The following is a 26094-nucleotide window of genomic DNA, read 5'->3' as shown; positions in this document are numbered from 1 at the left end:
AGTCCGTCTGTCCATCTGCAGAGCTGATGTTTGTGGGAGCATGGGAATTTTCTGATGCGGCTTCGACAGCTTCCAGAGCCACGGTTCTCAACCCTCCTAACACTGTGGCTTGAACACAGCTCCTCGTGCTGTGCTGACCCCCAGCCATAACATTATTTTCATCGCTAGTGCATAACTGTCATTTTGTTGCTGTTACGAATCGTAATGTAATACCTGATGTGTGACCCCCCCTGGGGGGTCGTGACCCACAGGTTGAGAACCACTGTTTTAGACAGTTGGCTGGAGTGGAAATGATCCTTTGTCTTCTCTACTATGAGACGATGGTGACTCAGTGCTAACACTGGTGTCTTCTGACTTTCAGAACAAGCACTGGCTCATTAGGCAGGCCAAGACTCCAATGACGAACTCTTCAATCCAGTTCCTAGATGACGCCTTCAGAAGGAGGTAAACGCCGCCGCTCCGTTCTCGGCGTGGATGGCTTGAGGATGGGGGGTCCACTCTGTCGTCCTTGAGCAAGCATGGAGGCAGGCAGGTGGGAGGCACTGTGGGGACTGCCACTCCGCAGGCGGGCAGGCGGGCAGGCAGTCCTTGTTCAAGTGCCTGAGGAAGTCTCTGGACCCCACGACGGATTAAAACATCCGTTTTTAAGACTTGGTAAAGAAATGACAAACTATTTGCTTGAAAGTTTTTCCCCAAGCTTAAAGGAAAGGTTACATAGAAATCAGCTCAAATATTGAGCAAAGTGATTACCTCTGGTGTTTGGAATTTGCAAGACGTGCTAGGTCAGTTTTTAAAAATCCACTACTCTCTCTTAGAGTGTATTAAATTTGGATCAGAAGTCAGTAAACATTTTTATGTAGGACCAGATAATAATAGCAAATGTTGTAAACTTGCAGGCCATGTGTCCCAGCACAAAGGCAGCTTTAGGCAATGTGAAAATATTGCTGTGTGTCAATAAAACTTTATAAAAACAGGCAATAGTCAAGCTGATGCCTAGTGTTTGGACCAGTAAACAGTAGTGTAGCACAGACTTATTTGAACCAATCTGTAGTGATGTAAACTGAGTTAACAACTGTCTTTTTCTAATTAACTCCATTCTTATATGGTAAGAAATGAAGTGAGCTCATTATTAAAAGCCTGATTTATGTCTTTGGAAACCGATTTGAAATGAAGTAATTGTTGTGTTCTGGAATGTTCTGATCCATGTTTGCAATGACGGAGTCTGGGGGACAGAGTTGGGCGTTTGGTTTTGCTTCTGTGGGATGAGGGTTCCTGTGCAGCCATCCCCCCTGAAGTCCCGTCTCCACCCCGTGTTGGTACCCAGGTGGCAGACTCTGCTCTCGGTTGACGACCTTGTGGAGAAGCTGGTAAAGAGATTAGACGTCACTGGTGAGCTGGACAACACGTACATCTTCTATACCTCAGACAACGGCTACCATACAGGTGAGCGGCACATCCCCTGTGTCACCCATGTGGGAGGAGTCTAGCCCTTCCCAGCGGGGCGCTTGCCAGGCCGAGGCCTCCTCCATGAGAAGGCACTTCCACCTCAGGAAGAAGCCGGTTTTCCTGATCCGCTGTCTCCGATGCTGAGTGAGCTGGTCTCGGACAGGAGCAGAGAATGCATTTACCGTGTGGAGACCAGCCATGGGAAAGCGCGAGGATGAGCTCGCTGGGGGATAAGTGGAACTTAGGGAATGTGGTGTTGTAGATGGGAAACAGAAAGTTACCCTGGAAGCACAGCTTTATTACTAAATCGTGTAATTTGGGGAGCATTTCCGGCTTTTGAAAACTGCAGTATGAGTGAGCTCCGTACCCTTGGCCTGCACCCTTCTAACTTGGACCCCTATAACTAAAGACAAGTGTTTTCTTTTCTCTGTGTATGTATATATATAGATTTCCTCTTGAGTTAACATGAGGCTCGCTTTCCTTTGTGCAGATTGACTCAGCAGTTAATATACTATTGTGGGCATTCTTTAGCAGGCAGAGTAGAAGCTAGAGTGGCTGGGTGTGATGGTGTGTACCTACTTACCTTGCGGAGAAGGCTGAGGCAGGAGGATTGCTGGAGCCCAGGAGCTGGAGCCGGTGTGGTCAGCACAGATCCTGCCTCTTTGTGGTGGGGCACGAATTAGAAACACCTCCCTGTCTTCCTGCTCAAATTTCAGCGGCAGATGGTCAGTCCGTGCAGTCTTCCCGCCTTCCTCCTGGTTTTCCCTGTCTGTAGGCGTGGGGGGCGGGGGGGCAGGGTACTGGCAGTGCTGACGTCAGACTGAGCCCTTGCACACGGTAGTGGGCTGAGCGCCATCCCCAGCCCTTGGGTTTTTTGATCACTTCATCTCCCAAGTTTGCCTTAACCTCATGATGGCCCTGCCTTGGCCTCAAGTGTTGGGATGATGGTGTACCTTGGCACCGGCTGTTTTCCTAAAGGGTTTGAAGCAACTCCCAGGCACGCGTGAATCCACAAATGGTTCCATGCGAATCTAATTTATCAAGCAGATAAGTCTACATATGACCTTGAATTTTGAGTTCCTCCAAGCCTCAGTTGCTTCTGACTTTCTGAGGAAACACTGGTCCTGTAGAGCTGTTTATTCTGGATTTGGCTAATGACTGTCTGGTGAGGCCTTGCTTGTTCATCTCCACTCGGTATCTCCTGCAGATGGGTACTGAGAGCTGGAGCCCTGACCCAGGTCAGTGTCTGCAGACCAGAAAGGGGGGGGGGGGCAGCGATGCTGTGGTTTACCTCTCATCCAGTGTGTGAGCCACCGTGTCTGGCTGTCCCACTCCAGGGACGCCAGTGTGGACTGATGGCCAGGGGGTCTAAACTGGTCCCTTCCTCTGAACCTGTCATTGAGATTCCCTCTGAAAGTTGTCGCTGAAACTTTTCCTCACACTGAACTTTGCCAGATGTTGACGTCTGATGTCCTGGTTCTGTCCTCATGGTGTGTCTGTAGGAATTCCTCAGGAGGGCCTTTCCTCCTCCTTGGCCTTGTCCCCCAGTGCATCAGGGGAACGGAGTATGTTTCTCTCTCTGTGGCGGTGTTTGGAGCGACATCATTCACCTGGGATCAGGTCACATGTGCATTACTGTTTACACATGTGTCTCTCATTCCTTCCAAGACATTATTTGGCTCAGTTTGTCCTGTTTAGAACAGATCCTTCTTAGTTACCTATCTGGAGAAGGTAAACTATTATTTCTTCTGTATTGTGAAAAGAAACCCAGGCGAGTTTCAATTTCTATAATAAAGCTAGAATTAAGGGGCTGGAGAGATGGCTCAGTGGTTTAGTGGAGTGCCTCTGGAGGACCCGAGTTCACTTCCCAGCGCCCATGTCCGGTGATCAGTAACTCCGGCTCTGGGAGATCCATCATCTCCTCCTAGCCTCCAAGGGCATGCACACATGTGGCATACGTTCACACGGATACACGCGTAAACACACACACACACACACAACACACACACACAACACATAAATAAAAAAGAAATCGTAAGCATCTTTTTCATTTTTCAGCGGCTGAAATGGTGTGTGTGCCGCACACCGGTCCTGGCTCTGCGTGACTCTGTGCGTTTTGTTTCAGGGCAGTTCTCTTTGCCAATTGACAAAAGACAGCTGTACGAGTTTGACATCAAAGTGCCACTGTTGGTCCGAGGGCCTGGCATCCGACCGAACCAGACAAGCAAGGTAGGTGCCGGCCTGCGGCTGGCCCTGTGGACGGGCGGCGCTTGCCCTGAGAAGGCGCCACTTCCTCCCGGAGAGGAGGGCTGGTCGGTGGTGTACGCTCTTCTGCCTCCGTGAACCTTGGAGAGAGTGGCCTTTCTCTCCCCCAGCTGTCCACTGCCACGAGTGTGTGTGTCACACCAGCATGCATGTGTCACACCAGCATGCACAGCCTTGGTTCACTTCACGATTGATTTCCGGCACTAGTGAGTCTCGGGAATCACCATCTCAAATTGTGTGGGTTTTTTCTTTCCAGTTTTCGTGTGTCTGTTTGTGTGTGTATGTTTGTGTGTGTATGTTTGTGTGTGTGAGTGTGTGTGTGTGTGTGTGTGTATGTGTGTACATGCACATGTATATGCAAACATCTGGAGGCCCAGAGTTGATGTCAGTAATCATCCTTGATAGTCTTCTACCGTATTCATTGAGGCTGATGTCAGTCAGACTCAGACCCCACTGATAAAGCTAGCTTTGCTACCCAGCATGCTCTGGAAACCCCGTCTCCACCTTCCAAGGTTGGAATTAAGATCAGGCTGCATGCCCACCTTGGCTTCTGGAGATGTGAATTCTGGGTCCTCACACTTGCATGCCAAGCACCAAGTGCTGACTGTCAGCCGAGTCCTAACCCCTGAAATTATGAAGGAAGACCATGGCATGCGCTTGGGCAACCTCCAGAAGGGTTTTGATTGCCCTGTGGCATGAACAGACACTGCTCTTCATTCCCCTTTCAGCTTAGGCGGTGGAGACCCGGTGTAGGGCCCACGTGTCATACAACAGAACTACTCAGGCTGTGCATGTGAGAATCCCAGGGTGTCTTGTTAAAATTCAGGTTCTAGCCACGCACAACCCCCCCCCCCAGGTGGTATCTGCTGCTGACTGACCTCATTTGAGTATAGTATGAGGCCGTGGAATATTTGATTTTCCCTGGGGGTTGTGAACAAGTGTCCATTCACCCACAACGGGGCATGACAGCAAGCCTGGGAGAAGCTGATGAATCAGTGCATTTACTGGGGTTCCTTAGGGATGGCTCAGGAGCCTCATCGCGGGAATGTCCATCCCAGAATGGGTGTTGAGTTATGAGAGACACTTGGCTGGGGTCCTCTCCAGTTGGCAGACAGCTCCAACAAGGAGTCTCCTCCAGTCCACCGACTGTTGCTGCTTGTTTATATAAACCTTAAGGGCAGGGGCTTGTGCATCATGTCATTTCCTGAACTTCCGGAATCTTACTTCCCACTCTCATGAGTCCACACACAGGAGAGCACAGTTCAGGGCTTTCCTCGTCCTCACTGAAGCTGTTCCGCTCTGCCCCTCCTAGCCTGCCGTGTGCAGCATATCCTCCTCCTTCTTCTTTTTTTTTTTTTTTTTTTTTTGGTTTTTCGAGACAGGGTTTCTCTGTGTAGTTTTGGTGCCTGTCCTGGATCTCGCTCTATAGGCCAGGCTGGCCTCGAACTCACAGAGATCCGCCTGCCTCTGCCTCCCGAGTGCTGGGATTAAAGGCGTGCGCCGCCACCGCCCGGCTCGAGGCTGCTGCTTCTGACGGAAGTGCCCACCTCCCCAGCCTGCTTGTCCTTACAGACTCTGGAGTGGGGTTCCCCTAGGAAGTGTCTTCGCGCTCTCCCCCTACCTGGCATCCATGCCTCTCTAAACCTTCGTCTGCTGTCAGCTGGCTTCACATCCTGTTGAGTTTACTTCTTGTTACCCTGTGGTACCCTAAAAAGAGGAAAGATGTAGGCCTGTAACCCCCACCCTCCGTGTGCACTGGGGTTTACCCACACTGGTGAAGTAAGGTGGACTTTGTAAGTAGAGTCAGGACTCAGAAGCTGTGTCTGTTCTCACAGTGGGGTGTCGGCACACTTGCTGGGCTGACTGGTGTAGTAGTGGAGGTGTGAAATGCCTGGGGACCGAGGCTGCTCTGGCAGAGAGTGCCAGTTCTGTCCCCAGCACACACAGGAAGGCTTACACACTCCGGAACTCAGCGCTGGGGATCTGGTGACACCAGGTTTGGCCCCAGCACACACATGTACACATATATATGTGCAGGCATGTATGTATGGCGCTCAGACACAGGAGATCTAAAGTCTTTTTTAAAAAGAATGTCAGGGAACATTACTGTGTGTTAGCAATCACCATCTGGAGACAGAGGCTCTGACCCGTGGCCTGAGCTACCTGTCGCTGCTCAGAGTGGGGATTGATTGCATCTGTGGATGCCAAAGGTTGGCTGGTTTTCTCCTCTGGCTAGACATTAGTCTAGGTCCAGATTTTGAGTAGCAGTTCTTCAAAGGGGTTTTAGAACAGGGACAGTTTCAGAGCTGGTCTGGCCCAGGGAGATATGATGTGACTGAAAGTCAGGAGGCCAACCCTTAGCTCTCAGACTCTGACAGCAGAGAAAGCCTTGTTCTTCCTGGTCCTCAGATCAGGACGGTGCTGCATCTGTGTGTGTGTGTGTGTGTGTGTGTGTGTGTGTGTGTGTGTGTGTGTGTGTGTGTGCGCGTGCGCGCGGTGCGCGCGCGCGCCCACAAAGACCAGAACAGGGTGTCAGATCCCCTAGAACAGTGGTTCTCAACCTGGGGTCACATAGCAGATATCCTGCATATCAGATTTTTTTATTACAATTTATAACAGTGGCAAAATTACAGGGTCCAGTGTGGGAGTGCGTTTTCAGGTTCCTCGTGGCTTTACCCAGCAGGTCCGCATAGAGAGGATGATTAGGACCACGGGCCTGAGTGCAGGTGTCTGAGATGGTCTGCACTTGGCTGTGCTGGGGGAGGAGGTCTTTTGCTCCACCCCTTGGCGTCTCCATAAATACCCTGGGGCAGAGACAGTCAGGGCCCATTGGAAAAGGTTCCAGGCCCTCTTGAGGCTATCCTTTCTTTTCTTTCTTTCTTTCTTTTTTTTTTAAGATTTATTTATTTATTATGTCTACAGTGTTCTGCCCGCATGTGTGCTTGCAGGTCAGAAGAGGGCACCAGATCTCATTACAGATGGTTGTGAGCCACCATGTGGTTACTGGGAACTGAACTCAGGACCTCTAGAAGAACAGCCAGTGCTCTTAACCTCTGAGCCATCTCACCAGCCCCTATTTTCTATCTGTTAATCTCCACAATCTAAATCCTTCTATCTAATATTTCCTGCTGCTCGCACTTAAGAAAATTCTGGGGAACTGTGGGGTTGGTGGGTAAACGCCCCACAGTCTCGCGTTAGGAAACTTGAGAACCACTGACCTAGAGTGGGGCAGGTGTGAGGCACCCGGTGTGGGTGCTGGGAACTGAACTCAGGTTCACCGGGAGAGCGGCAAGTGCTCCCAGCCACAGAGCCAGCTCTGCAGCTGTACTCTGTACAGCCCTCCTCTGTATGCAGCGTAACTGGTGGACACCCTGGGCTGCTTCCTGGACAGAGGAGCTAAGGGCAGAGCCACCGCAGCCACTCTCCTGCGGTGGTGCTTTAGTGTTTGCGACGCTGATTGTGTTCTGAGAGCACGCCGCCTTGTTTTCAGGAATGTTGCGGGGTTGTGTTTCTTCCACAGCTGATGTTCGGCTTCTGTGAGACCAAGGATAGACTCAGCTCTCTCTTGAATTTTCTGCTCCTCATGATCTGTGTCCGTGAAAGTCTCTAGGCTCCTCAGACAGTGTGGGCACATTTTGAAACCATCTGCTTCATAGGCAAAAATCCTGTCCCACTTAGAGAAGACACAGTAGTTCTGTGTGGGGGGAGAAAGTACCCTGGGGACACATGTATGTTTGTGGGACTTAAGCCAGACCTTAGTGGTTCGTGCTGGAATCGACAGGCCTTGCCACTGAGCAAAGTCCATTAGAAAGTGTAACCATCATGCAGCTCTGGAATTGGAAGTGAGTTTTGGTGAACCTGGCCGTCACGTTTTCATCCTGGGTTTCTGGTGCTTTAATATTTAAAGTTGATCCTGTGGGACGGCTCCTGCTCTCGCCCCTGGACTCTGGGGGCTCGTCTTGCCCCTCCTGTGCTGATCTCCTCATAGTTCTGTCCAGACTTGCCAACTGTCAGCCAGGCTGCTCGGTTCACCCGGGGTCTGGGAAGAAGGAAACTGACCCGTATGTGTGGGCCTTGCTGCTCTCTGGAGACGGCTCCGGGGAGCTTTTTCCGTGACATATGGGCTGCTGCTCCCTGGATTGTCTCGTGGAATAGTAACCCCTGACAGCTGCCGAGACGCGCTAATGGATCCAGGGCCAGGTTGTGCGTCACCGGCTCTCCCAGCTACCAGGAAATCTGAGCCCTGATGAACAATGCCGTGAAGATGCTCTTGCTTTTCATACGGGCCCTTCTGGTTTGGTTTTAAATTAAAAATGACAGTTAATTGATTTTTTTTTTAATCTCCCTCTTTGGCTGCCTAAGAGAAGTTTTCTCCATAGTTTCAAAGACTTACTATAGTGTGTGTGTGTGTGTGTGTGTGTGTGTGTGTGTGTGTGTGTGTGCGCGCACAAGCCAGAGGACAGCCTCAAGTGGTGTTCCTTGGCTGCTTGCCTCGGTGCTTTGTCCTGAGACAGGCTCTCTCTCTCTGTATCCTCCTCTGTCCTAGAACACACTCTGTAGACCAGCCTGGTCTCTGTCTCCCAGACACCCGCCTGCCTCAGGCTTCCAAGTGCTGGGATTAAAGACATGTGCCACCCAGCCTGGCTTCTCGGCTTGTTTTTTGAGACAAGGTCTCTGTGACCGAAGCTCACCCTGTGGGCTGAGCTGCACATAAGCATGGGGACCCGGGTTTGTTCTCAGAATCCACATGGAAAAGCCTGTAATCCCAGCACAGAGGAGGCAGGAGGCTGGAGCCCAGAGGCGCTCTAAGGCTTGCCGCCTTGGCAACCCAGCCAGTCAGTCAGTAAGCCCCAGGCAAGGAGAAACTGTTTTAGATAGAGCCACACCTGAGGTTCTGGCTTACACACACACACACACACACACACACACACACACACACGAAATACAATTTTAAATTTTTGACATTAAACTGACCCAGCCCGCACTGTGTTTAGATGGAACCATGTCGGTTTAGGTCCTTAGAGGAATTGTGTACAGAAGGAATTCAGTCTTCTAAACCAAGAAAATAAGGCAAGGTGAACATGTAAGACACTGTTTCTGGTTTCTAGAATGCATGTTTTAATTTTCTCGTATATATGTATTTATTGTGTGTGTGTATTGTGTGCATGTGTGTGTCATGGTACACAATTCAGGGGACAGCTTGGGGAAGGGGGTTGATTCTCTCCTTCCACCGTGTGGGACCCAGGATTGAATTTAGGGCATCGAGCTTGGTGACCTCTGCCCTCCGGGCCGTCAATCACATGGGCCCTAGACTGTTTCAATTAAAACAGGTGTTTTGTGCTCTTTAAAGTAATTTGTTGATCAATTAAGTAAGTTTTCTGCAGCCTTCATGGTCTATTGAAAGTGGTACACACCTGTGGTCCCAGCGTTGAGGTGGCCAAAGATGGTGAATCACAAGTTTAAGACTAGCCTGGGCTACCCGGCATACCCTGTCTAAAGTAAATTGAGGATGGTGCGGTGGTATTGTCACTTTGAAAACTATAAAATGATCTCATCTTCCTTGGTGTTGGCAAACATCCAAACTTTGAGGCTTTAATAAAATGTTTGTGGCTGGGAGACAGCCTAGTCTACATAAGTGAGTTCCAGAACAGCCAGGGCTACTAGGAAAACCGTGTCTAAAAAAAAAGAAAAAAGGAGAGTGTGAGTGGGCTGGCGCGATGGCTCGGCAGTTAAGAACAACGGTTGCTCTTGCAGAGGACCCGGGTTCAGTTCCCAGCACCCACACCCCACACCGGTGGCTCATAACCATCTGTAACTCCAGTTCCAGGGGGTCTGACACCCTCTTCTGGCCTGTGTGGATGTATTTATATCTATGCAGGCAAAACACTCATACCCATAAAATAAGAATATATAAATCTTTAAGAATGTTAGGAATGCGTGTGAAGTCAAATCTAGTGAAGGAAGGTGAACGTCAGGTTGGAAAATAATTGGTTTGCAGCAGTGGTCAGCAGTGCTCCCACGGGTCATGACGGAGAAATCGCAGACGTTTTTTCAGATGGTCTGATAGTGACCCTGTGGTCAGATGCGTGCGTGCGTGTGTAATGTCCGCATGACAAGCCCGTGTCTTCAGCTGCAGTTGAGTGTCTGGAGCCGGGAGGAGAGAGCGGGTTATCGGCAAGCGATGGTGCTGTTGGTTTCTGGTGGGTTGGTTGTTCAGGGTCTCCGAGCTGGCAGAGGAAGACGAGATCAGTTGTGCTCCAGACTCTTCTCCTCACTCGTACAGATGCTGGTCTCCAATATTGACCTGGGCCCCACCATCCTGGACCTCGCTGGCTATGACCTGAATAAGACACAGATGGATGGGGTGTCCTTACTGCCCATTCTGGTGAGTATAAAGCCCACAAAGAACCAGGGCCAGAACTCAGAAATAAACCCCAGGTAGACAAAGAAAAGTTAAAGTTAGCAAGTCTGGTGGGCAAAGGGAGGGGATTTGTCTCTTGCCTTGTGGTAGACAGGAGTTTCCTAAAGGAGAGGACTGACTGGGCCACTTGTCACCTCCGGCCTTCTGTATTCTCTTTCCCCTCACCTCCCAGAACAAACCTAAGGTGACCGACGGGTTGAAAACAACATTTGCAACTTACAGACAAGAGGACAGTTGAAGGCATGGGAGGTCTTAGAGAGAGAGAGGTTGACATCCCAGTAGAAATAAGCCAGAGAGTAGTGAGTGACCACCTGTGGAGGACGGGGGAACGGCCCAGGTCAGTGTGGAAGGGTCACTCAGCGTCGTCAAAGAGATGCTGAAGTGAAGGAGGCCTGTGTCGCCTGCAGAGTGGCAGGGACTGAAGATGAACGCCCAGTGTTACACAAGTCTGAGTGTGGAAACGTGCTTGCACACTGTTCACGAGGTGCGGGCAAATACTGACCTGAGTGCAGTTAGAAAGATTGCACTATCAGCAGGCTGCGGCCGCGGCTCATAGCAGAGCGTTTACGTAGTGTACAAAGGCCTTGGGTTCTTTCTGAAAGGGGGGTGGGCGGAGGAGGAAGGAGAAAGAGGAGGAGAGATCAGTGTTACCCACACTGATGCCGCTGCTCCTTGTGGTCCCCGTGCTAGTTAGCTGTGTTACCTTAAGTCTTGCTTTGAGCTTTAAGTGCGCGCGCGCGCGCGCGCGCGCGCGCACACACACACACACACACACACACACACACACACACACACACAATTCTTCAGTGGATCTGTCTGGGGTTTTTTAAAATTCAGTGTTTGCAAGATGGATCCATACTGTTCTCGGCTACCTGATGCTCCATCACCTGGCTACATCACACCCAGTTGTGCGTCTCCTCCCGGGTAGTGTCTGTGCTGCTCTGGCTCTCTCATGGTCGCACCACCGCCCTCGCACTCCCAGACACACTGTCCCTCCCTTCTCTCCTGGCTGCTTTCACTCAGCATGTCTCTGGAATCCTCCACATTGCAGCCTGTATCCGTCCTTCATTCCTTCCAGCGTGCCGAGTACCACTCTTCCCTCGCCTTCAAGGAGACTTGGCACTCTGTGTGTTCACCACACGGGTGTGCAGGCCCTTGTTGCTTTGGGGCAATCTTGACTAACCCCGTTATGAACATTTACGTGAGTCTCTGTGGACACACGTTTTCAGTTCTCTGTGTGCTCAGTGTCCATGTGGTGACTATAAGTCTACCTTTTCAAAGACCACCGGACTGTTGACCGTGTTGTGTATTTCCATCAGCCTTGTGCAAGGGTTTGCATTTTCCCACACCTTCAACACTTGATCATTTTTGTTGTGTTATCATAGCAGGTGTGGAGGCGTCTCCCTGTGGTCCTCCTCAGCGGTTCTGTTGTCACGATAGGCTCCTTGCCGTGTGCGTACTGGTGAACACATCATTGTTGACGCGTCGTCTATCCAGAGCCTCCACTCACTTTCAGTTGCACTGTGGGTGAGAGACTCTGCTCTGTCTTCTCCCCTGTGAAGCATCTGTGGCCGCCCATGCTGCTCTGCCTGCGGCTCCTCTTTCCTCTGCCACACGGTAGGAAAAAGCATGAGCATACATCCGTGGGTGTAGACGTGAATGCCGAGGTCAGTCTTCAGGGGCTGGTCCCCACCTTTTCCTTGTTTGAGAAGGTCTTGGTGCTGCTGGGGAAGCCAGGCTGGCTGGCCCACGAGCTTTAGGATGGCCGCCTGTCTCCAGCTCCCATCTTCCCATAGAGAAGTGCGGGGCTGTAGATGCTTGTGCTTCTCTGCCTGCTCTGGGGGTCTGAACTCAGGCTGTCAGGCGTGTGTGGTGCGTCCTCTCCCCACCGAGACGCCTCCCCAGCCCTCTTCGTGTTTTTATTCGTGTATTTATGAAAATGCTTCGACATTCCAAGTTCGAGATCTCTTCCTTGATTTTCTTCCATGAGTTTCACAGTTCTGTCTCTTGTGTGTCTGGGAAGATTTTCCTGTGGTTTTGGCCAGGAATCGTATTTTTTCTCTGTAGATACCCAGGTGTCCCTCTGGCCCACTGGTCCTTGCTTGCTGTACGTCTTTGCCTCCAGAGTGGTAACCAAGTCTATCTCTGTGGGTCTCCCTCTCTCCACATTCTGTGCTCCATAGAAATGTGAGAATTGGCTTTGGGCTGGGAATGCCTGGTATCTTTTTAACTTCACGTGAGTCAGGGCCAGGCTAAAAGGCGCTGGGCTGTACAGAAGGGACCTCACTCGGCACGGTTCTGAAAGCGCCACCTCACACTTCGTGCCCTGTTAGCTCTGTTTTTTGAGGTTGTTATTAAGAAACACATATTAGGCCAGTTAGATGGTCACATGTGGCTTTTTAAGTGAACTAAAGTACGATGCAGAGTCATTAGTTCCTTGATTGCATTGGCTTCGTCCTGTGGGCAGACCAGCAGCTCACACACCACAGCCTCAGGACCAGATCTAAGCCAGCCCTGGCTTTGAGAATGAAGGCCAATTGGAGTAGAGTCCCACTCACCCTGAGATGAGTAGATGTCACAGATCATGTAGGTGTAGAACATAAATATATACACATAGGCCTTTTTCAGGAAAAAAAAATGGCATTTTTTTCATTGCCATAGATGCTGGGTGGACATGGCAGCCCACCTCTGCCATAGATGCTGGGTGGACATGGCAGCCCACCCCTGACTCCAGCACCAAGAGACTGACAGGTCCCGAGACCTTGCACCATCCAACTTGCCTACTCGTCTGTCTCCAGCTTTGCCACCTTGATGGCATACAGCGGCTTCTCTCAGTCGCTTAAGTGACTTCACGTCCACGCCTCCAGTAGAGATATCAGGGGTCACAGAGTCACCGCAGTAGGAGTTTGAACGGAGAGGAATCCAGATGACAGTCTTTGGGGACGCATTAGGGACTTTCTCTTGCCTCCTGGCTGGTGTATAATCCTTCATCCGCCTCTGCATTTCATCACATGTAAACTTCTTTCCCAGATGTTGGCTGCTGCCTCTTCATGTTTCCTGGGAATCTCTGCACACGGACAGGGACGTCTGGGGAGTTTCTCTGCTCTTTTCTGAAGGTCTGCACAAAGGTGGCATAAGCCAACATCTTTTCTTCTTGTTCCCTAGTCTGCGCAGCCTAGGGCATGACTCCCCAGCTGAATACTAGCTGCCTCGAGCACCCCAGGAATGTCTAATGGGATGTTAATTCAAACCCTGAGTATCATCTTGGTCCCCGTTATAATCACTTAGGGAAACGAGATACTATAGTGCCGGGTCCCCCTCCCCTGAGAGATGCTGATTTAATTGGCATGGGCAATTTTTCAGGTTCCTTCAAGTCTCCGCAGGTACTCTTCCTCCTCTGGACACTTGATCCCCGAGTGTGGGACTCTGAGGTCTACCCACGCATGACTTGCAGCTCTCCCCAACTCTAGCAGTGTGAGCAAGGACGAGGTGGCTCTTCTGCGGTCTCCAGTGACTCGGAATCTGAAGCCTGAACCGGCAGAGTTTTGTTCAAGTTTTAGTGTGTAGCCATGAGTTAATAATCCCCACTGCTGACTCTCCTTCCTTGGCATTCACGGCCTGTGTAAGCTAACACCCATCCCCCACTAGGTCTTCCAGCTCGGGTGTTCTTGAGAGGCATGGTTCTCAGACTGACACTGGGCATGCCCGCGGGCTCTCCACCTGGATTGAAAGCTGGGGGTTTGCATTTATGATCGATGCTGGTGATAGAACCACACCAACCAACGATGGGATCTAGAGATGAACAGGAAAAGGCTCAAGGCAGGCCAGATCAGAAGGACCCTTGTGTCCTGCTCACAGTTTCCTAGATAGGAATGTCCTCTCTGCTGCTTACCTAGAGTGTGTGAGACCCAGCCTCGGTCACTAGCACCAGGAACAATATTCCGCGGGCTTGAGATGGTGTCAAGCAAGCTGCCATCCAGCTGTTGAGGAAGACATTAGGTTGGCCAGGTCAAAGGGACCCTAACGTCAGCCTTCGGCCCTTTCCTGTTCATCTCTAGATCCCGTTCGTGGCTGACCTCTGAAGCGCAGCCTTGCTCTGTCCCTTCCTCCTCAGAACCATCTCCTGCCTGTTACTCTTCCGAGACGGGTCTCTCTGTTGCCCAGTGATCAGGGCTCAGTCATCCCTCGTGCCTCAGCCTCCCGAGTAGCTGATGCTGGAGACTTGTCCCCTGGGCCCGGCCTGCCCGCTGCTTGGGGCCTCCGGGCATTCAGGCCCTGGCTGTCTACCCTCCCCTGTTCCTGCTTCCTCCTCTTGGAAGCTGGGGTTCGTGACCCACCTGGATCCATGTTCTCTGCGATCCCGATTCATCCGCTTTTGATCTCAAACTTGCTCCTGTTCTCGGACTTCCTTTTCCCAGCGTTCACCTGCGTGGCTCAAGTGTTTGCGGTTCCAATGCCGCCGCCTCTCTCTCGGCACAGCCAACGTGCAGCGCAGGAAACGTGCCGTGTGGGTTGTGCTTTCAGGGTGTACACCCTGCACCGCCCATGTGTCTCTCTCAGCTAGGCGCTGTTGGCACTGACCTTGACTAGATCCATGCACCACCGTCCATTCTTGTTCAGGAGCCGCTTCCTTCCCGCCGGCACGCTTCACATACGGCCCTGTGAAGGGATATAAGACATTCTAAGCATCTGGCCTTCACTTTGAAGACGAAAGCCCAGAAATGACAGCAGTGGCTCTCATATGCATGCGCAGAGTGAGCACTGATCCTCACCTTCCGTCCGCGCCTCACAGAACCCACCTCTGCTCTTTTTCTAGAAAGGGGCCAGTAACGTGACCTGGAGGTCAGACGTCCTGGTGGAATATCAAGGAGAAGGCCGGAACGTCACTGACCCGACCTGTCCTTCCCTGAGTCCCGGAGTGTCTGTGAGTAGCAGCTTTCTCCCCTGAGGCAGGTGCCGGATAGCTGCTCCAGGCTCCCGAGTGGTGCTGCCGGCTTCAGGCTCGCCCCGCACGCGCGCGTGCGCGCACACACACACACACACACACACACACACACACACACACACACACCCCTTACCCTCTCTCCAGTCTGGTACCAGGCAGGTCACTCAGATGGTGACAGCCACATTGACCTGGCTCTGGGACATGGCGCATCGGTTCTCCAGACACTGAAGTGTTCTGAGTAAAGGACCCAGCCCAGTGTGGGGGCACAGACTTTCATCCTAGGTCTGGAAGGCAGAGACAATGGATCTCTGAGTTCCAGGCCAGCAGGGACTACATAGGGAGCCCCTGGGGTGGTTTGGTTTTGTTGGTTTTCTAAAATGCCTGTGTAAAGACAGAACACAACCAGCTGTGGGCTAGCAGAGTCTGGGAAAACTTGGGAGTGTGGTCCTTCCTGGTGCTGAGCTCTTGGGGCCCTCCCTGTGTTTTCCTTCTTGCCCCAGGATGGCAGCTCCAGACCGCCCTTCAGAGTCTCACTTGACACCTGCCCCCCCCTCCCCGTGACTGGCTTCAGCCAGCCTTTTGTTAGTATGGCAGAGCCGTCCGTCCTCATTTAACTTGTAAAATCTTCCCCCAGCAATGTTTCCCCGACTGCGTGTGTGAGGATGCTTACAACAATACCTACGCCTGTGTGCGGACGCTCTCGTCCCTCTGGAACCTACAGTACTGCGAGTTCGATGACCAGGAGGTAAGGGGGCTCGGGCCTGGTCACCCCCCACCCCACTGCGTCTGTTGCTGGTGTTCGGTTGCTTGGCCTTGGTGGCGCAAGGTCGATTCTAGAGCACTACCCGGCGTGTGTGCGTGTGTGTGTGTGTGTGTGTGTGTGTGTGTGTGTGTGTGTGTGTGTCTGTCTGTGTGTCTGTCTGTCTGTCTGTCTGTCTGTCTTCTCTACACTTCCCTGACGTCTCGCACACTTCACGGGAGACTCTTCGTTCTCTGACTGACATTTCTCCCCGGAGTCTTCTCTGCTCACCACCTCCACACCCCACACACTTGAAACGCGCAGTTGACTTGCGGAATGGCACGTGCCTGCTCTGGGGGCTTCCCGGGTTGTAAACTGAGGCACCTCGGCATCCCGACAGGCTGGCCAGCCTCTGACTTGCCCAGAAGCTCCCTTTGCTCACACAACACAAGCCGCTGCTGTCTGCTATGGGAGCGGAGAGACTGGCGGGAAGGGCCATCCTGGGGAGAAGGGGGGCCGGGCCACACTGGTAATTGTGGGGGACACCAGGGCCTTGAAGCCACACGCGGGTGCTCAGCGTGCGCTCACCGGCCCTGTCCGGCCCTCGTCTGAAGTCAGCGCTCCCCTGTGTTCTTCCGAAGTGGACTCTTCCCCTCCTTACAGCTCAGCAGCGCATGGAGGAGGAAGGAGCTTCGCTGCAGCCGAGCTGCCCTTGCCCGCGTGCGTCTGTCTGTCCGTCCGTCCGTCTGTCCGTCTGTCTGTGTGATAGCGCTGCTGAGGGGTGCTCTGAGGGCAGCGGTTTGAAGCCGTCAGGGGCAGCACTTGACTCCCACGTCCTGGCTTCCTTCCGTTGGACTCCGTTTGGAAAACAGTGTGCGGATGAGAGGAAGGACTGAGGCCAGGCAGGAACTACCCCAAGCCACTCTCTAAGAGAGGAAGAGGTTCCCGGCCCGAGTCAGAGCCGACCTCGCCCCCGTCCTCACTGAATCCCCGATCTGAGGCACAGACGGCTTCTCCCCACTTACGAGCTGCAGTGCCATTTGGTACTGAGGCTGGGCCATGGAGGGCCATCGAGAGCCATCGAGGGCTCGCTCCTGGTCACCCTCTAGAGGGTCATAAGTTACTCCTGAAGACAGTAGTGGACGGTGACCCCAGCTCAGCATGGGGCTCTATGTGCAGTGCAGGTGAACCCCGACACAGACAGTGTGTGACGCCTTAGACCACGTGATGAATGGGCCTTGGTTTCTCGACTGTGTCTTCCCTTTCCATTCAGAAATAATTGCCTTAGGAGTATCTTCTCAGCATAACCTCTGCTCTTTTCCTTTCCTCCATCCTCCTCTGCCTCTAGGTGTTCGTAGAAGTCTATAATATAACTGCAGATCCAGACCAGATCACCAACATTGCTAAAAGTATAGACCCCGAGCTTTTGGGAAAGATGAATTACCGCCTGATGATGCTCCAGTCCTGTTCGGGGCCAACCTGCCGCACGCCAGGAGTCTTTGACCCCGGGTAAGTGTCCGTCTTCAGTGACTCTGCTGCCGTCTCTAGAGGTCACGCTCTTCTGGAAAAGAGGGAGACCATGGTCTGCTGCCTCCTGGAGCCGTGTGTTCTGGAGAGGGAGGCCTTGGCTGCTGCCTGGAGCGTGTGTTCTGGAGGGGGAGGCCTTGGCTCCTGCCTCCTGGAGCTGTGTGTTCTGGAGGGGGAGGCCTTGGCTGCTGCCTCCTGGAGCCGTGTGTTCTGGAGGGGGAGGCCCTGGCTGCCTCCTGGAGCCATGTGTTCTGGAGAGGGAGGCCTTGGCTGCTGCCTCCTGGAGCCGTGTGTTCTGGAGGGGGAGGCCCTGGCTGCCTCCTGGAGCCATGTGTTCTGGAGAGGGAGGCCTTGGCTGCTGCCTCCTGGAGCCGTGTGTTCTGGAGGGGGAGGCCTTGGCTGCTGCCTCCTGGAGCTGTGTGTTCTGCTGCTTTTCAAGGGAATGCTGTGTTCTTGCTGTGTCAGCGTGTCATGCTGGGAAAGTAAACCGCTTGGCACTTGGCTCTCTGCCAGTGGCTGCTGAGTCCGCAAGCGCAGCCCTGCTCTCCTGTCCCCAGAGTTCTCCTTGGTCACCCTGGTCAGCTCTGGCCTGGTGCTGCCCTGGTCCTAACACTTCCAAGAGCATACCGCTTCATTCCTAGAAATCCAGAGTATAAGCACGGACGAAAACATATGGAACTCAGACGGTAAACAGAAAGAACCCCACTGCAGTGCTGAGTGTGAATGGCCCTTCCCACCTGCGAGGCCACGTGTGCCTCGCACTCTGAACTGCTTACACAGTACGGGGCCTGCAGGACACTGGCTGCACTGCCCGTGCATTCATGCTGCACCAGCAAGAAGCATGCCGCTATTTTATGCTTGGAAATTAGGAAGATGAAATCAGCATGTCACTGGGAAAAGATGATTTCAGCTCTCAAAGCGATGTGGGGGTGAGGAAGGCGAGGTGTCCAGTTGACTCACGGTCAGGTATAGCTTAGCCTTCTTCACAGTGGATTGATCTGTTCTCCAAATGAGAGATGAAGGAAAGATGAATCAGTAGAGGAAAAGGTACACACAGCCAGGAACACAGACTCCAGACTGCCATACTCACAGCAGGGCGCTCACCTACATTCTCACAGGACCCCTTGGCTCCAGTCCCAGCTTGAAGTTTTTTGTTTTGTTTTCAGAGAGGTCTCTCTGATTGTCTTAGAAGTTGGGATGTCGACCAGGCTGCTTCTGCCTTCCCGGGTGCTGCTGGGATTAAAGGCACACCACCATCCCTTGCTAAAAAAAAAAAAAAAAAAAAGAAAGGAAATAGCTGGGCAACTGTATGGGCAGACAGTGTTCGTCATTTTATCCAGCTTAAGCAAGTGTGAGTGTGGTGAGGCTGGGCAGCCGTTTTCCCTGGGCAGCACTCACCCTCTCTGAAACAGGTCAGTCTCCAAAGCTGCCTTTGCTCTCGTGTTCCAGCCATCCCACTGACTTAATACTTTGAACCATACAGTCTCGGGCTGACTCTGGGAATTGAAAGCCAGAGTCTAACTAAACCCTCAAAAGGACATGGGAGGAATCTCCAGGATTAGGACGTGTGGCCAACCACCCTGGTGACTCTGCTCCCGGAACACAGACCTCCCACAGCACAGCGTCTGGCCAGCCAGAGCAGGGTGGCTGCAGGGGCTGGCTTTTTCCGGGCATCTGGATCAGGTCTGCTTTCCAGAGAGCCCCCAGCCCCAACACGCACATTTCACGTCAGGAAGTTTTTTGCCCAGGGGTCACCTCTGAAGCACGGGTTCGTCATGGTCCTGTTTCCCTAGCACTGTTTAACCCGAAACAGCCTTTATAATTCACCCCGATGCTTATTTAATGCGGAAGACGCTGGCTTTGTGTGCTCTTGTTGACCTGCGCTGTGTAAACACCGGCCGAGTTTGTTTCTAACTTATCATCCAGGTTTTTCTTTTCTACCAAACATTTGGTCTTCGGAGTCCTCTGCAGTAGGTCACCAGACTAGATCCTGTAGGGACAGCCGTTGGCACCCAGCCACACACGTTCCTGTCACTGCCGTGGCCGGATGGTCCAGTTGTGCCTCTTCCTGTCCTCTGGCTCTTTACAAAGTGTTGCTGCAGCTGCTGACCCACACGCAGGAGCAAGTGTGAAGTCCATGCAGTGTGTTTCCTTCCGGTCAGCACGTGGAAAGCCAGTCTGTAGTCTTTATATAGTACTGTTCCCACTGAGGGTTCACTTGGAGGGGTCCCTACATTTTACGTGAAGGCCTTTCTGTTGGATGACCAGAGACATTTGGAGTTGTCTAAATTCGTAAGCCGGGTTCAGGCGCCCATCTGAGGTCCGTGGACCTGAGGACTGTCCCTTAACCCACCTGCCTTTAATCCCAGCACTGGGGCCCGAGGCAGCAGATCTGGGAGTTTGAGGGCAGCCTGGTCTGTGTAGATATTTCCAGGCCAGCCAGGGCTGTGTAGTAATTTTTTTTTTTTTAAAGAACCTCCTGCTTTTTACCATTAACATGTTCTCAGCTCCCAGCCTGTGTGGAAATATCCTCACCCTCAGAAACCACGGTTATATTCTGGTCTCCTCCAACCAGCTCCTTCTGGTTGTCGGCCCTCCTGCCCACTGGAGAGTAGGCCGAGAAGTCTCCATGGCTGGCTAGAGTTCACGTGACATCCTTCTCCCCCTTCCCTCAGGTACAGGTTTGACCTGCGTCTCATGTTCAGCAGTCACGGCAGCGTCAGAACAAGAAGGTTCTCGAAGCACCCTCTGTAGTGCGGTGCCCAGCCTCTGCAGCTGGATCCTCGCACACCCCTTTCTCATGAAATGGTTGTGGTAGGAACCCATGCCTGGAAGAGCTCTGGCCTGGCTGTTTGGGGCCCTGTTGGAAAAATCACCCGGTCAGCTGACTTCCAGTACTGTGAATCCAGCCCTGTGTCAGAAGTGGCCGACCCTGTCTCTTCCTCAGATGACAACCAACACTCCTGAGGTCTTTGTCCTCCCCATGTCCCTTCATCTTGGGTGGGCGCAGTGTGCGATGATCTCCCACATGGTCAAGTCTAAATCCGTAAAACTGTTCAGGTCAATGGCAATACTTTGGGGCAGAAAGAAAAAGGCCTTTTGGTCTGTAGCTCGCCCCCAAATCAAAAGTCCTGTCTAGCATTTCAGACTGAGCCTCTCACTGTCAAAAACACATGCAGCCCCGAAAAGAACTGTTTGTGGAGATGTGGAGAACAGATGTTTCTCACTTCCATCACGGTGCGCTAAACATGCAGCTTGTCACCCAAGCTCTGTCCTATTCTGCTGGACCCCTGGGCTGTGCTGATGCAGCAGCAGGCTGTGGGGGGTCAAGGTGAATCCCCGGGAGCTCTGGAAGCCATCGGCTCTTCAGTGGCTCCAGCCACCGCCGTGAGTGCTCCGAGGCACTGGGGAGAGGCCTGCCGAGGGGAGGGCCAGAGCAGACAGGGCTCCTGGGGGAGCAGGCAGGTGGAAGGGGGGCTGCCCAGAAGTGCCTGTCGGGAGGGATGGCAAGTGTCGAAGTCAGTGACTGGCTGCAGTTAGCCGCCGGTTGGTGTGAAGGACCAGCAACTTCATCCCCCTCCCTCCCCCTCACGAAAGCTCTTGAGTTTCCAGTCGGTAGCCCCGGCCCAGGGTTCCTCGCTGCCCAGAACGACATCGTCGTCCTGCTCCATCACCGAAAGACCGAGTCCACTCTGACATTTCCCGGAAGGACCGCATGCTGCCAGGACAGCAGAGAAGGGAGGGAGAGCTGGGGTTAACCTGTTCGGCTTAGGCAGTGACTGACCCAAGCTTTACACGGCCTCTGTCCAGCTTTAAACACTGCAACACACAGCTAGAAGTCACTTGGGGATGCCAGAGGCCACGTTGGGGTAATAGCCATGGAGTTGATTCCTTTACCTCGTGACCCCAGCAACTGCGGTGATACTGAGAATCTGGCAATGGAGGGAAAACCTTTTTAAGTTACAGAATTGAATATGGGTACTGGCTCCATTCACTCCCCCGGGATTCTAAACACCATCCGTCTCTATTAGTGAGAGTTGGCCATAGCTGTCCCCAAATAAAAAGTAACCAGCTTTTTTTTACCAGGCCGTGGACTGTGATGTCCTATTCTTCAGTTTTGTGGCTGGCTCCTGGAAGTAAGCAAAGCCAGAATGACTGGTCAGCTGCCACGAGGGTTTCTACCTCGCTGTCCTTAGAGTCAGGGGACACAGTCGGGTGGTGGGACAGTTCTGGTGCCGTTCCTGCCAACCCCCGAGTGGACCTCACTTTATCCTGACAGAGTGCAGCGTGCACGGCTTCCCACCTACAAGGGGCGCACGGCAAGAGCCCTGGAATCTGTACTCATGTGAATTTTGACGTCTCCTTTGAAGGCCGGGGCCGTGTCCGCCGGTGCTTTTCAAAATAGAGAACCGTAAAACCAAAATGGAATGCAGGGACTTCGCCTTCTAAGATTCCTGTTTCAGAACTGCCCCTCAGACACCGTTTCAAAGTAGGGTACACGTTTGGAGTGTCTTTGGGCTTAACAAAAGGTACCGTCGCAACACCTTTGGAATTGTCAGTGCTAGGGGTTTCGTACGAAATAGTAGGGGTAGCTGTGGAAGTTACACCTTAACCTATGAGAAACATCCAGAAGTATCTGCAGACAACGTTTTTTCTTTTTTAATGAAAGACAGTGGGCCAGACTCCTCAAGAGAAAGCACAGGGGGTACCCCAGCCGAACAGCACTGGGGTCGCTGGTACACTACTGTCCTTCAGTTCACCAGCTCCTTCTGCTGAATGGACTGAATTCCCTTCTCAGTATCACCTGTTCCTCCGCCCCGGCTGTCATCTCATTCACGTAGAAAGTGCCCTTCAAGGCCCCTGTTCACTGCTGCACTTTTCAATGATTAAAACTTATTTCTGTTCTAGTGGCAATGTGTCCTTTGTTTGAGTCCCCATGTAGCAGTCCTCACAGGGCGTGAGGAGGTGGCTGCTTCCCGGGGTTTCCTGGGGCTGGGGACCAGATTCAGGGCTGACAAGTATCAGGTCGGATAACCTTTTCCGCTGCTGTGTAAAGATCATCACTGACCGACCTAGCAGTGAAAATGGACCGTTGCTGGGCTGAAGAGATGGTTCAAGCACTGGTTAAGAGCACAGGTTAAGAGCACTGACTGCTCTTCCAGAGGTCCTGAGTTCAATTCCCAGCAACCACATGGTAGCTCACAACCATCTGTAATGAGATCTGGCGCCCTCTTCTGGCCTGCAGGGATACATGCAGGTAGAACACTGCATACATAATAAATATTTAAAAAGGAAAAAATGGATCATTTCCTCATCTACCTAGAATGTAGCCCTCACATACCAGTCCCTACTAATCATCCGGGGCCTGGATAGCTCAGTGGCAGAGGACCCCAGGTTGAGTTCCCAGCACCCACGGGGTAGCCAACAGCCATCTGTACCTCCAGCCCAGGGGGCCAAATGATTCTTCTCAACTCCACAGTCTCTGGCATGCACACAAATACATGTAAAATAATTCTTAAAAGAAAAAACATCCCGATAAATCATGTTCGGCTTCTTGGCCAGCTTTTAAGTAAATAGACAAACTCACCTTTGAAGATGCATTGTGATAGCCCAGGTGTTGGATCCATTTCCCTAAAAGAAAAATCACATCTTGCAGGAGTCAACAGACTTTCTTATAGGGGTAAATACCGAATGTTCTAGGCCTACAGGAGACATAGTCTCTGCCGCAACTACCCTGTTGAAGCATTAAAAATAACCCAAAAGGGGCCCCCTGGTGGTAGGATCAGAATCCACCCTTGGTGCATGGGCGGGCTTTTTGGAGCCCACTACCTATGATGGGACACCTCATGCAGCCTTGAGGCAGGGGGAAGGGCTTGGACTTGCCTCTACTGGATTGCCTTCTTGTGGAGGGGGAGGCTGGCGGGGGCAGAAGGAGGGAAGAGGGGGATCTTTGGTGTGTAAAAAGAATGAAAAAAAATTTTCTTAAAAAAATAGCTCAAGAGCTGGACCCACAGCTCAGTGGTCAGATGCTTACCTCATACAAAGCCCTGGGATCGCCCCCATTGGCAAGTGAACTGGGTGGGGCAAGGCACCGTCTGCTACAGAGTGAGACCCAATCCCGGTAAATAACTGTGTGAGGCTCTGTTCCAACTTAGAAAAACAAACTGGCCACAAATCACCAGCCCCAGACACAGTGGGTTACTTCCTAGACCAAGGAGATGTTAGATGTTGAAACCCTGACAGGTTGCTGTCTGGGAAAGATCATTTCAGGGCTGGAGAGATGGTTGACGACCTATGCTGCTCTTGAAGAGGACCCAGGTTTGGTTCCCAGCCACCCACATCGTGTGGCTCACAACCACCTGTAACTCAAGCCTCAGGAGATCCAACACCTGGCTTCTGTCAGTACTACACACGTGCACAAACCCACACATATGCACTTAATTAAAAATGAAAATCTTGGGGGCTGGAGAGATGGCTCAGAGGTTAAGAGCACCGACTGCTCTTCCAGAGGTCTTGAGTTCAATTCCCAACACCCACATGGTGGTTCACAACCATCTGTAATGAGATCTAGTGCCCTCTTCTGTATACATAATAAATAAATCTTTGAAAAAAAAAATGAAAATCTTTAAAAAGTAACGAGTATACCACAATGTCAAGATCATCCCTATGAATCACAAGCCTGTCAGCCCCCGCCCCTGCTCCCCGCTCCCACCCATGTAGGGGTCAGGCAAAGTCCCACACCGAGGGGACACACTTGGGTTTTGTTGCAGGTGAGGAGCACTAAGCTGAGCAGCCTACTGTTTTATAGCAAGCCTGCTCTTTGCCCCAGAGGAAGACATTACCTCATCCATCCACCTTGATCACTTGCCAACGGCCCCCTGAGTCGTGGCCTGCATAAACCGTGTTCGGGGGCTTGCGATTGGGATACCATAGTTGACACAGGCCCAACAACCCTCCGCTGGGTGATAGCAGGCGGTCACTTAGCTGGATGCCGTCCCTGCCCTGACCACAGTTGAGTCTAGAAGCCAGGGCAGCCATCCACAAGCACTGTGATGTGGTCAGGAGAGAGCTGCTCTTTAAGCCTGTGTTTAAGGTGAGGGGTGTGTAAAGGTAAGTAATGAACACTGTGCTTTTATGTATTCTGTACTGTGTGCGTGCACATGTGTGTCGGGGGAGGGGGGGTGTGCCCGTCAGAGGACAACGTCCGACAGTTCTTTCCTTCCACCATTTGGTTCTTAGGGACTGAACTAGAGACCTCAGGCTACACTGGAAGCATCTTTACCTGTTGGACCATATACCTGGCCCAAGCACTGGCCTTTTGACAGAGAAGATACCAAAACCTTAAAGCCATGAGGGAAAGGTAATATCAGCGGTGATGTTTAGATCAGGCTCTTGAGCAATACCTAGTCCTAAATAAGAACTGAAGGTTCAATGTGATCACAAACTACCCAGGGGAAAAAAAAAGACATGCAAATCTCACCCTAGGAAACAGGCTCTATCTCACCGGCATGCCAACAGCGGTCAGCACAGGCACTCCTGGGGGAAGACCTAACATCTCACCTGGTCCCACTGACATGGTACCTGTCCCTTGGAGCCAGATTCCCTGCACAGGTCTTTGTGCCCTTTCCTTTCTCCCTGAAGTGGGTCTCAAGGGCTGTCCCTATGCATGCAATGAAGCCAGATCCATAAACCACAGAATTCTTAGGACCCAAGTTTGAAAACCCTGTACTGAACTCTCCTGGAGGCTTTGGGAACCGCTGTAATTAGACTAGGTTAAGAAGTGGGACCAGGTGTGGCAGTACACAGCTCCAGTCCCAATACTCGGGATGACTTGGCCAAGGCCGGTGTTGGCTACATAGCAAGACCCTTTGCAACAACCACCAAAGTTCTGGAGAGATGGCCTTTAATCCCAGCACTCGGGAGGCAAGGGCAGGCTGACCTCTGTGAGTGTGAGGCCAGCCTGGTCTACAAATCGAGTCCTAGGACAGCCAGGGCCACCCAGAGAAACCCTGTCTCGAAAAACCAAAAAAACCTCATGGGCCAGGAGTGGGAATGTCCACCTTTAATCCCAGCATGGTCTGTCCATCCCTGTCTCAAAACAACAATAAGATTCACCGGACAGATTTCCCCCTTCCGCTTCATTTATCAAAGCTCACAAGGCTAATTAGTGAAATATAGATTTAAAAAATCAGAGTTTCAAAGATGAAAGTTGAGGATGGTGGCGCCACACCTGTGACCCCAACACCTGTGAGACTGCGATGATTGCTGTAGGTTCTAGGTTAGGCTGGGCTGCATAGTGCGTTCTGGGCCATAGCAAAACTCTGTCTCAAAAAAATAATAATAATGGAGCTTTAAGTTTATCTTTTTCTTTTTTCTTTTTCCTTTTTTTGTCCAGGGGCGGAGGTGAGGGTTAGGGCAGCGTTGAATAGTTCTGACTTGACACAAGCTAGAGCCATTTGGGGAAAAGGAACCTCAACTGAGAAGACTCTCCCACTAGAATGAACTGTGGGCAAGCCTGTGGTACATCCTTGGTTGATAATAGATGTGTGAGAGCCCAGGTCACTACAGGTGGTACCACCCCTGTACAGGTAGTCCTGGGTGTGTAAAAATGCCAGTGGTGTCGACCCTAGGCAGGTGGTCCTGAATGGTTAAGAAAGCAGGCTGAGCAAGCCAGGAGGAGAAAGCCAGTGAGCAGCACCCCATGGTCTCTGCACCAGCTCCTGCCCACAGGTTCCTGCCCGGAGTTGCCGC

At 52.1% G+C, this 26094-nt stretch overlaps 1 protein-coding gene across 1 annotated transcript in view; it reads left to right on the top strand.

Moving 5' to 3' along the window:
- Gns (glucosamine (N-acetyl)-6-sulfatase) overlaps positions 1 to 22253 on the top strand; it is a 38151-nt gene extending 15898 nt beyond the window's left edge. Inside the window, exons 7-14 of the mRNA XM_028869603.2 lie at positions 362 to 444; positions 1325 to 1443; positions 3572 to 3675; positions 9995 to 10096; positions 14949 to 15056; positions 15712 to 15822; positions 17165 to 17325; positions 20019 to 22253. Coding sequence (XP_028725436.1) covers positions 362 to 444; positions 1325 to 1443; positions 3572 to 3675; positions 9995 to 10096; positions 14949 to 15056; positions 15712 to 15822; positions 17165 to 17325; positions 20019 to 20097 — 867 coding nt within the window. The 3' untranslated portion in view covers positions 20098 to 22253. The remainder of the gene's footprint in view (positions 1 to 361; positions 445 to 1324; positions 1444 to 3571; positions 3676 to 9994; positions 10097 to 14948; positions 15057 to 15711; positions 15823 to 17164; positions 17326 to 20018) is intronic.
- The last annotated feature ends 3841 nt before the right edge of the window (positions 22254 to 26094 follow it).

This window comes from Peromyscus leucopus, chromosome 18 (assembly GCF_004664715.2).
Source record: "Peromyscus leucopus breed LL Stock chromosome 18, UCI_PerLeu_2.1, whole genome shotgun sequence".
NCBI classification, from domain to species: Eukaryota; Metazoa; Chordata; class Mammalia; order Rodentia; family Cricetidae; genus Peromyscus; species Peromyscus leucopus.
The sequence above is the reverse complement of the archived record's forward strand: the minus strand, read 5'-3'. Positions and strand labels throughout refer to the sequence as shown.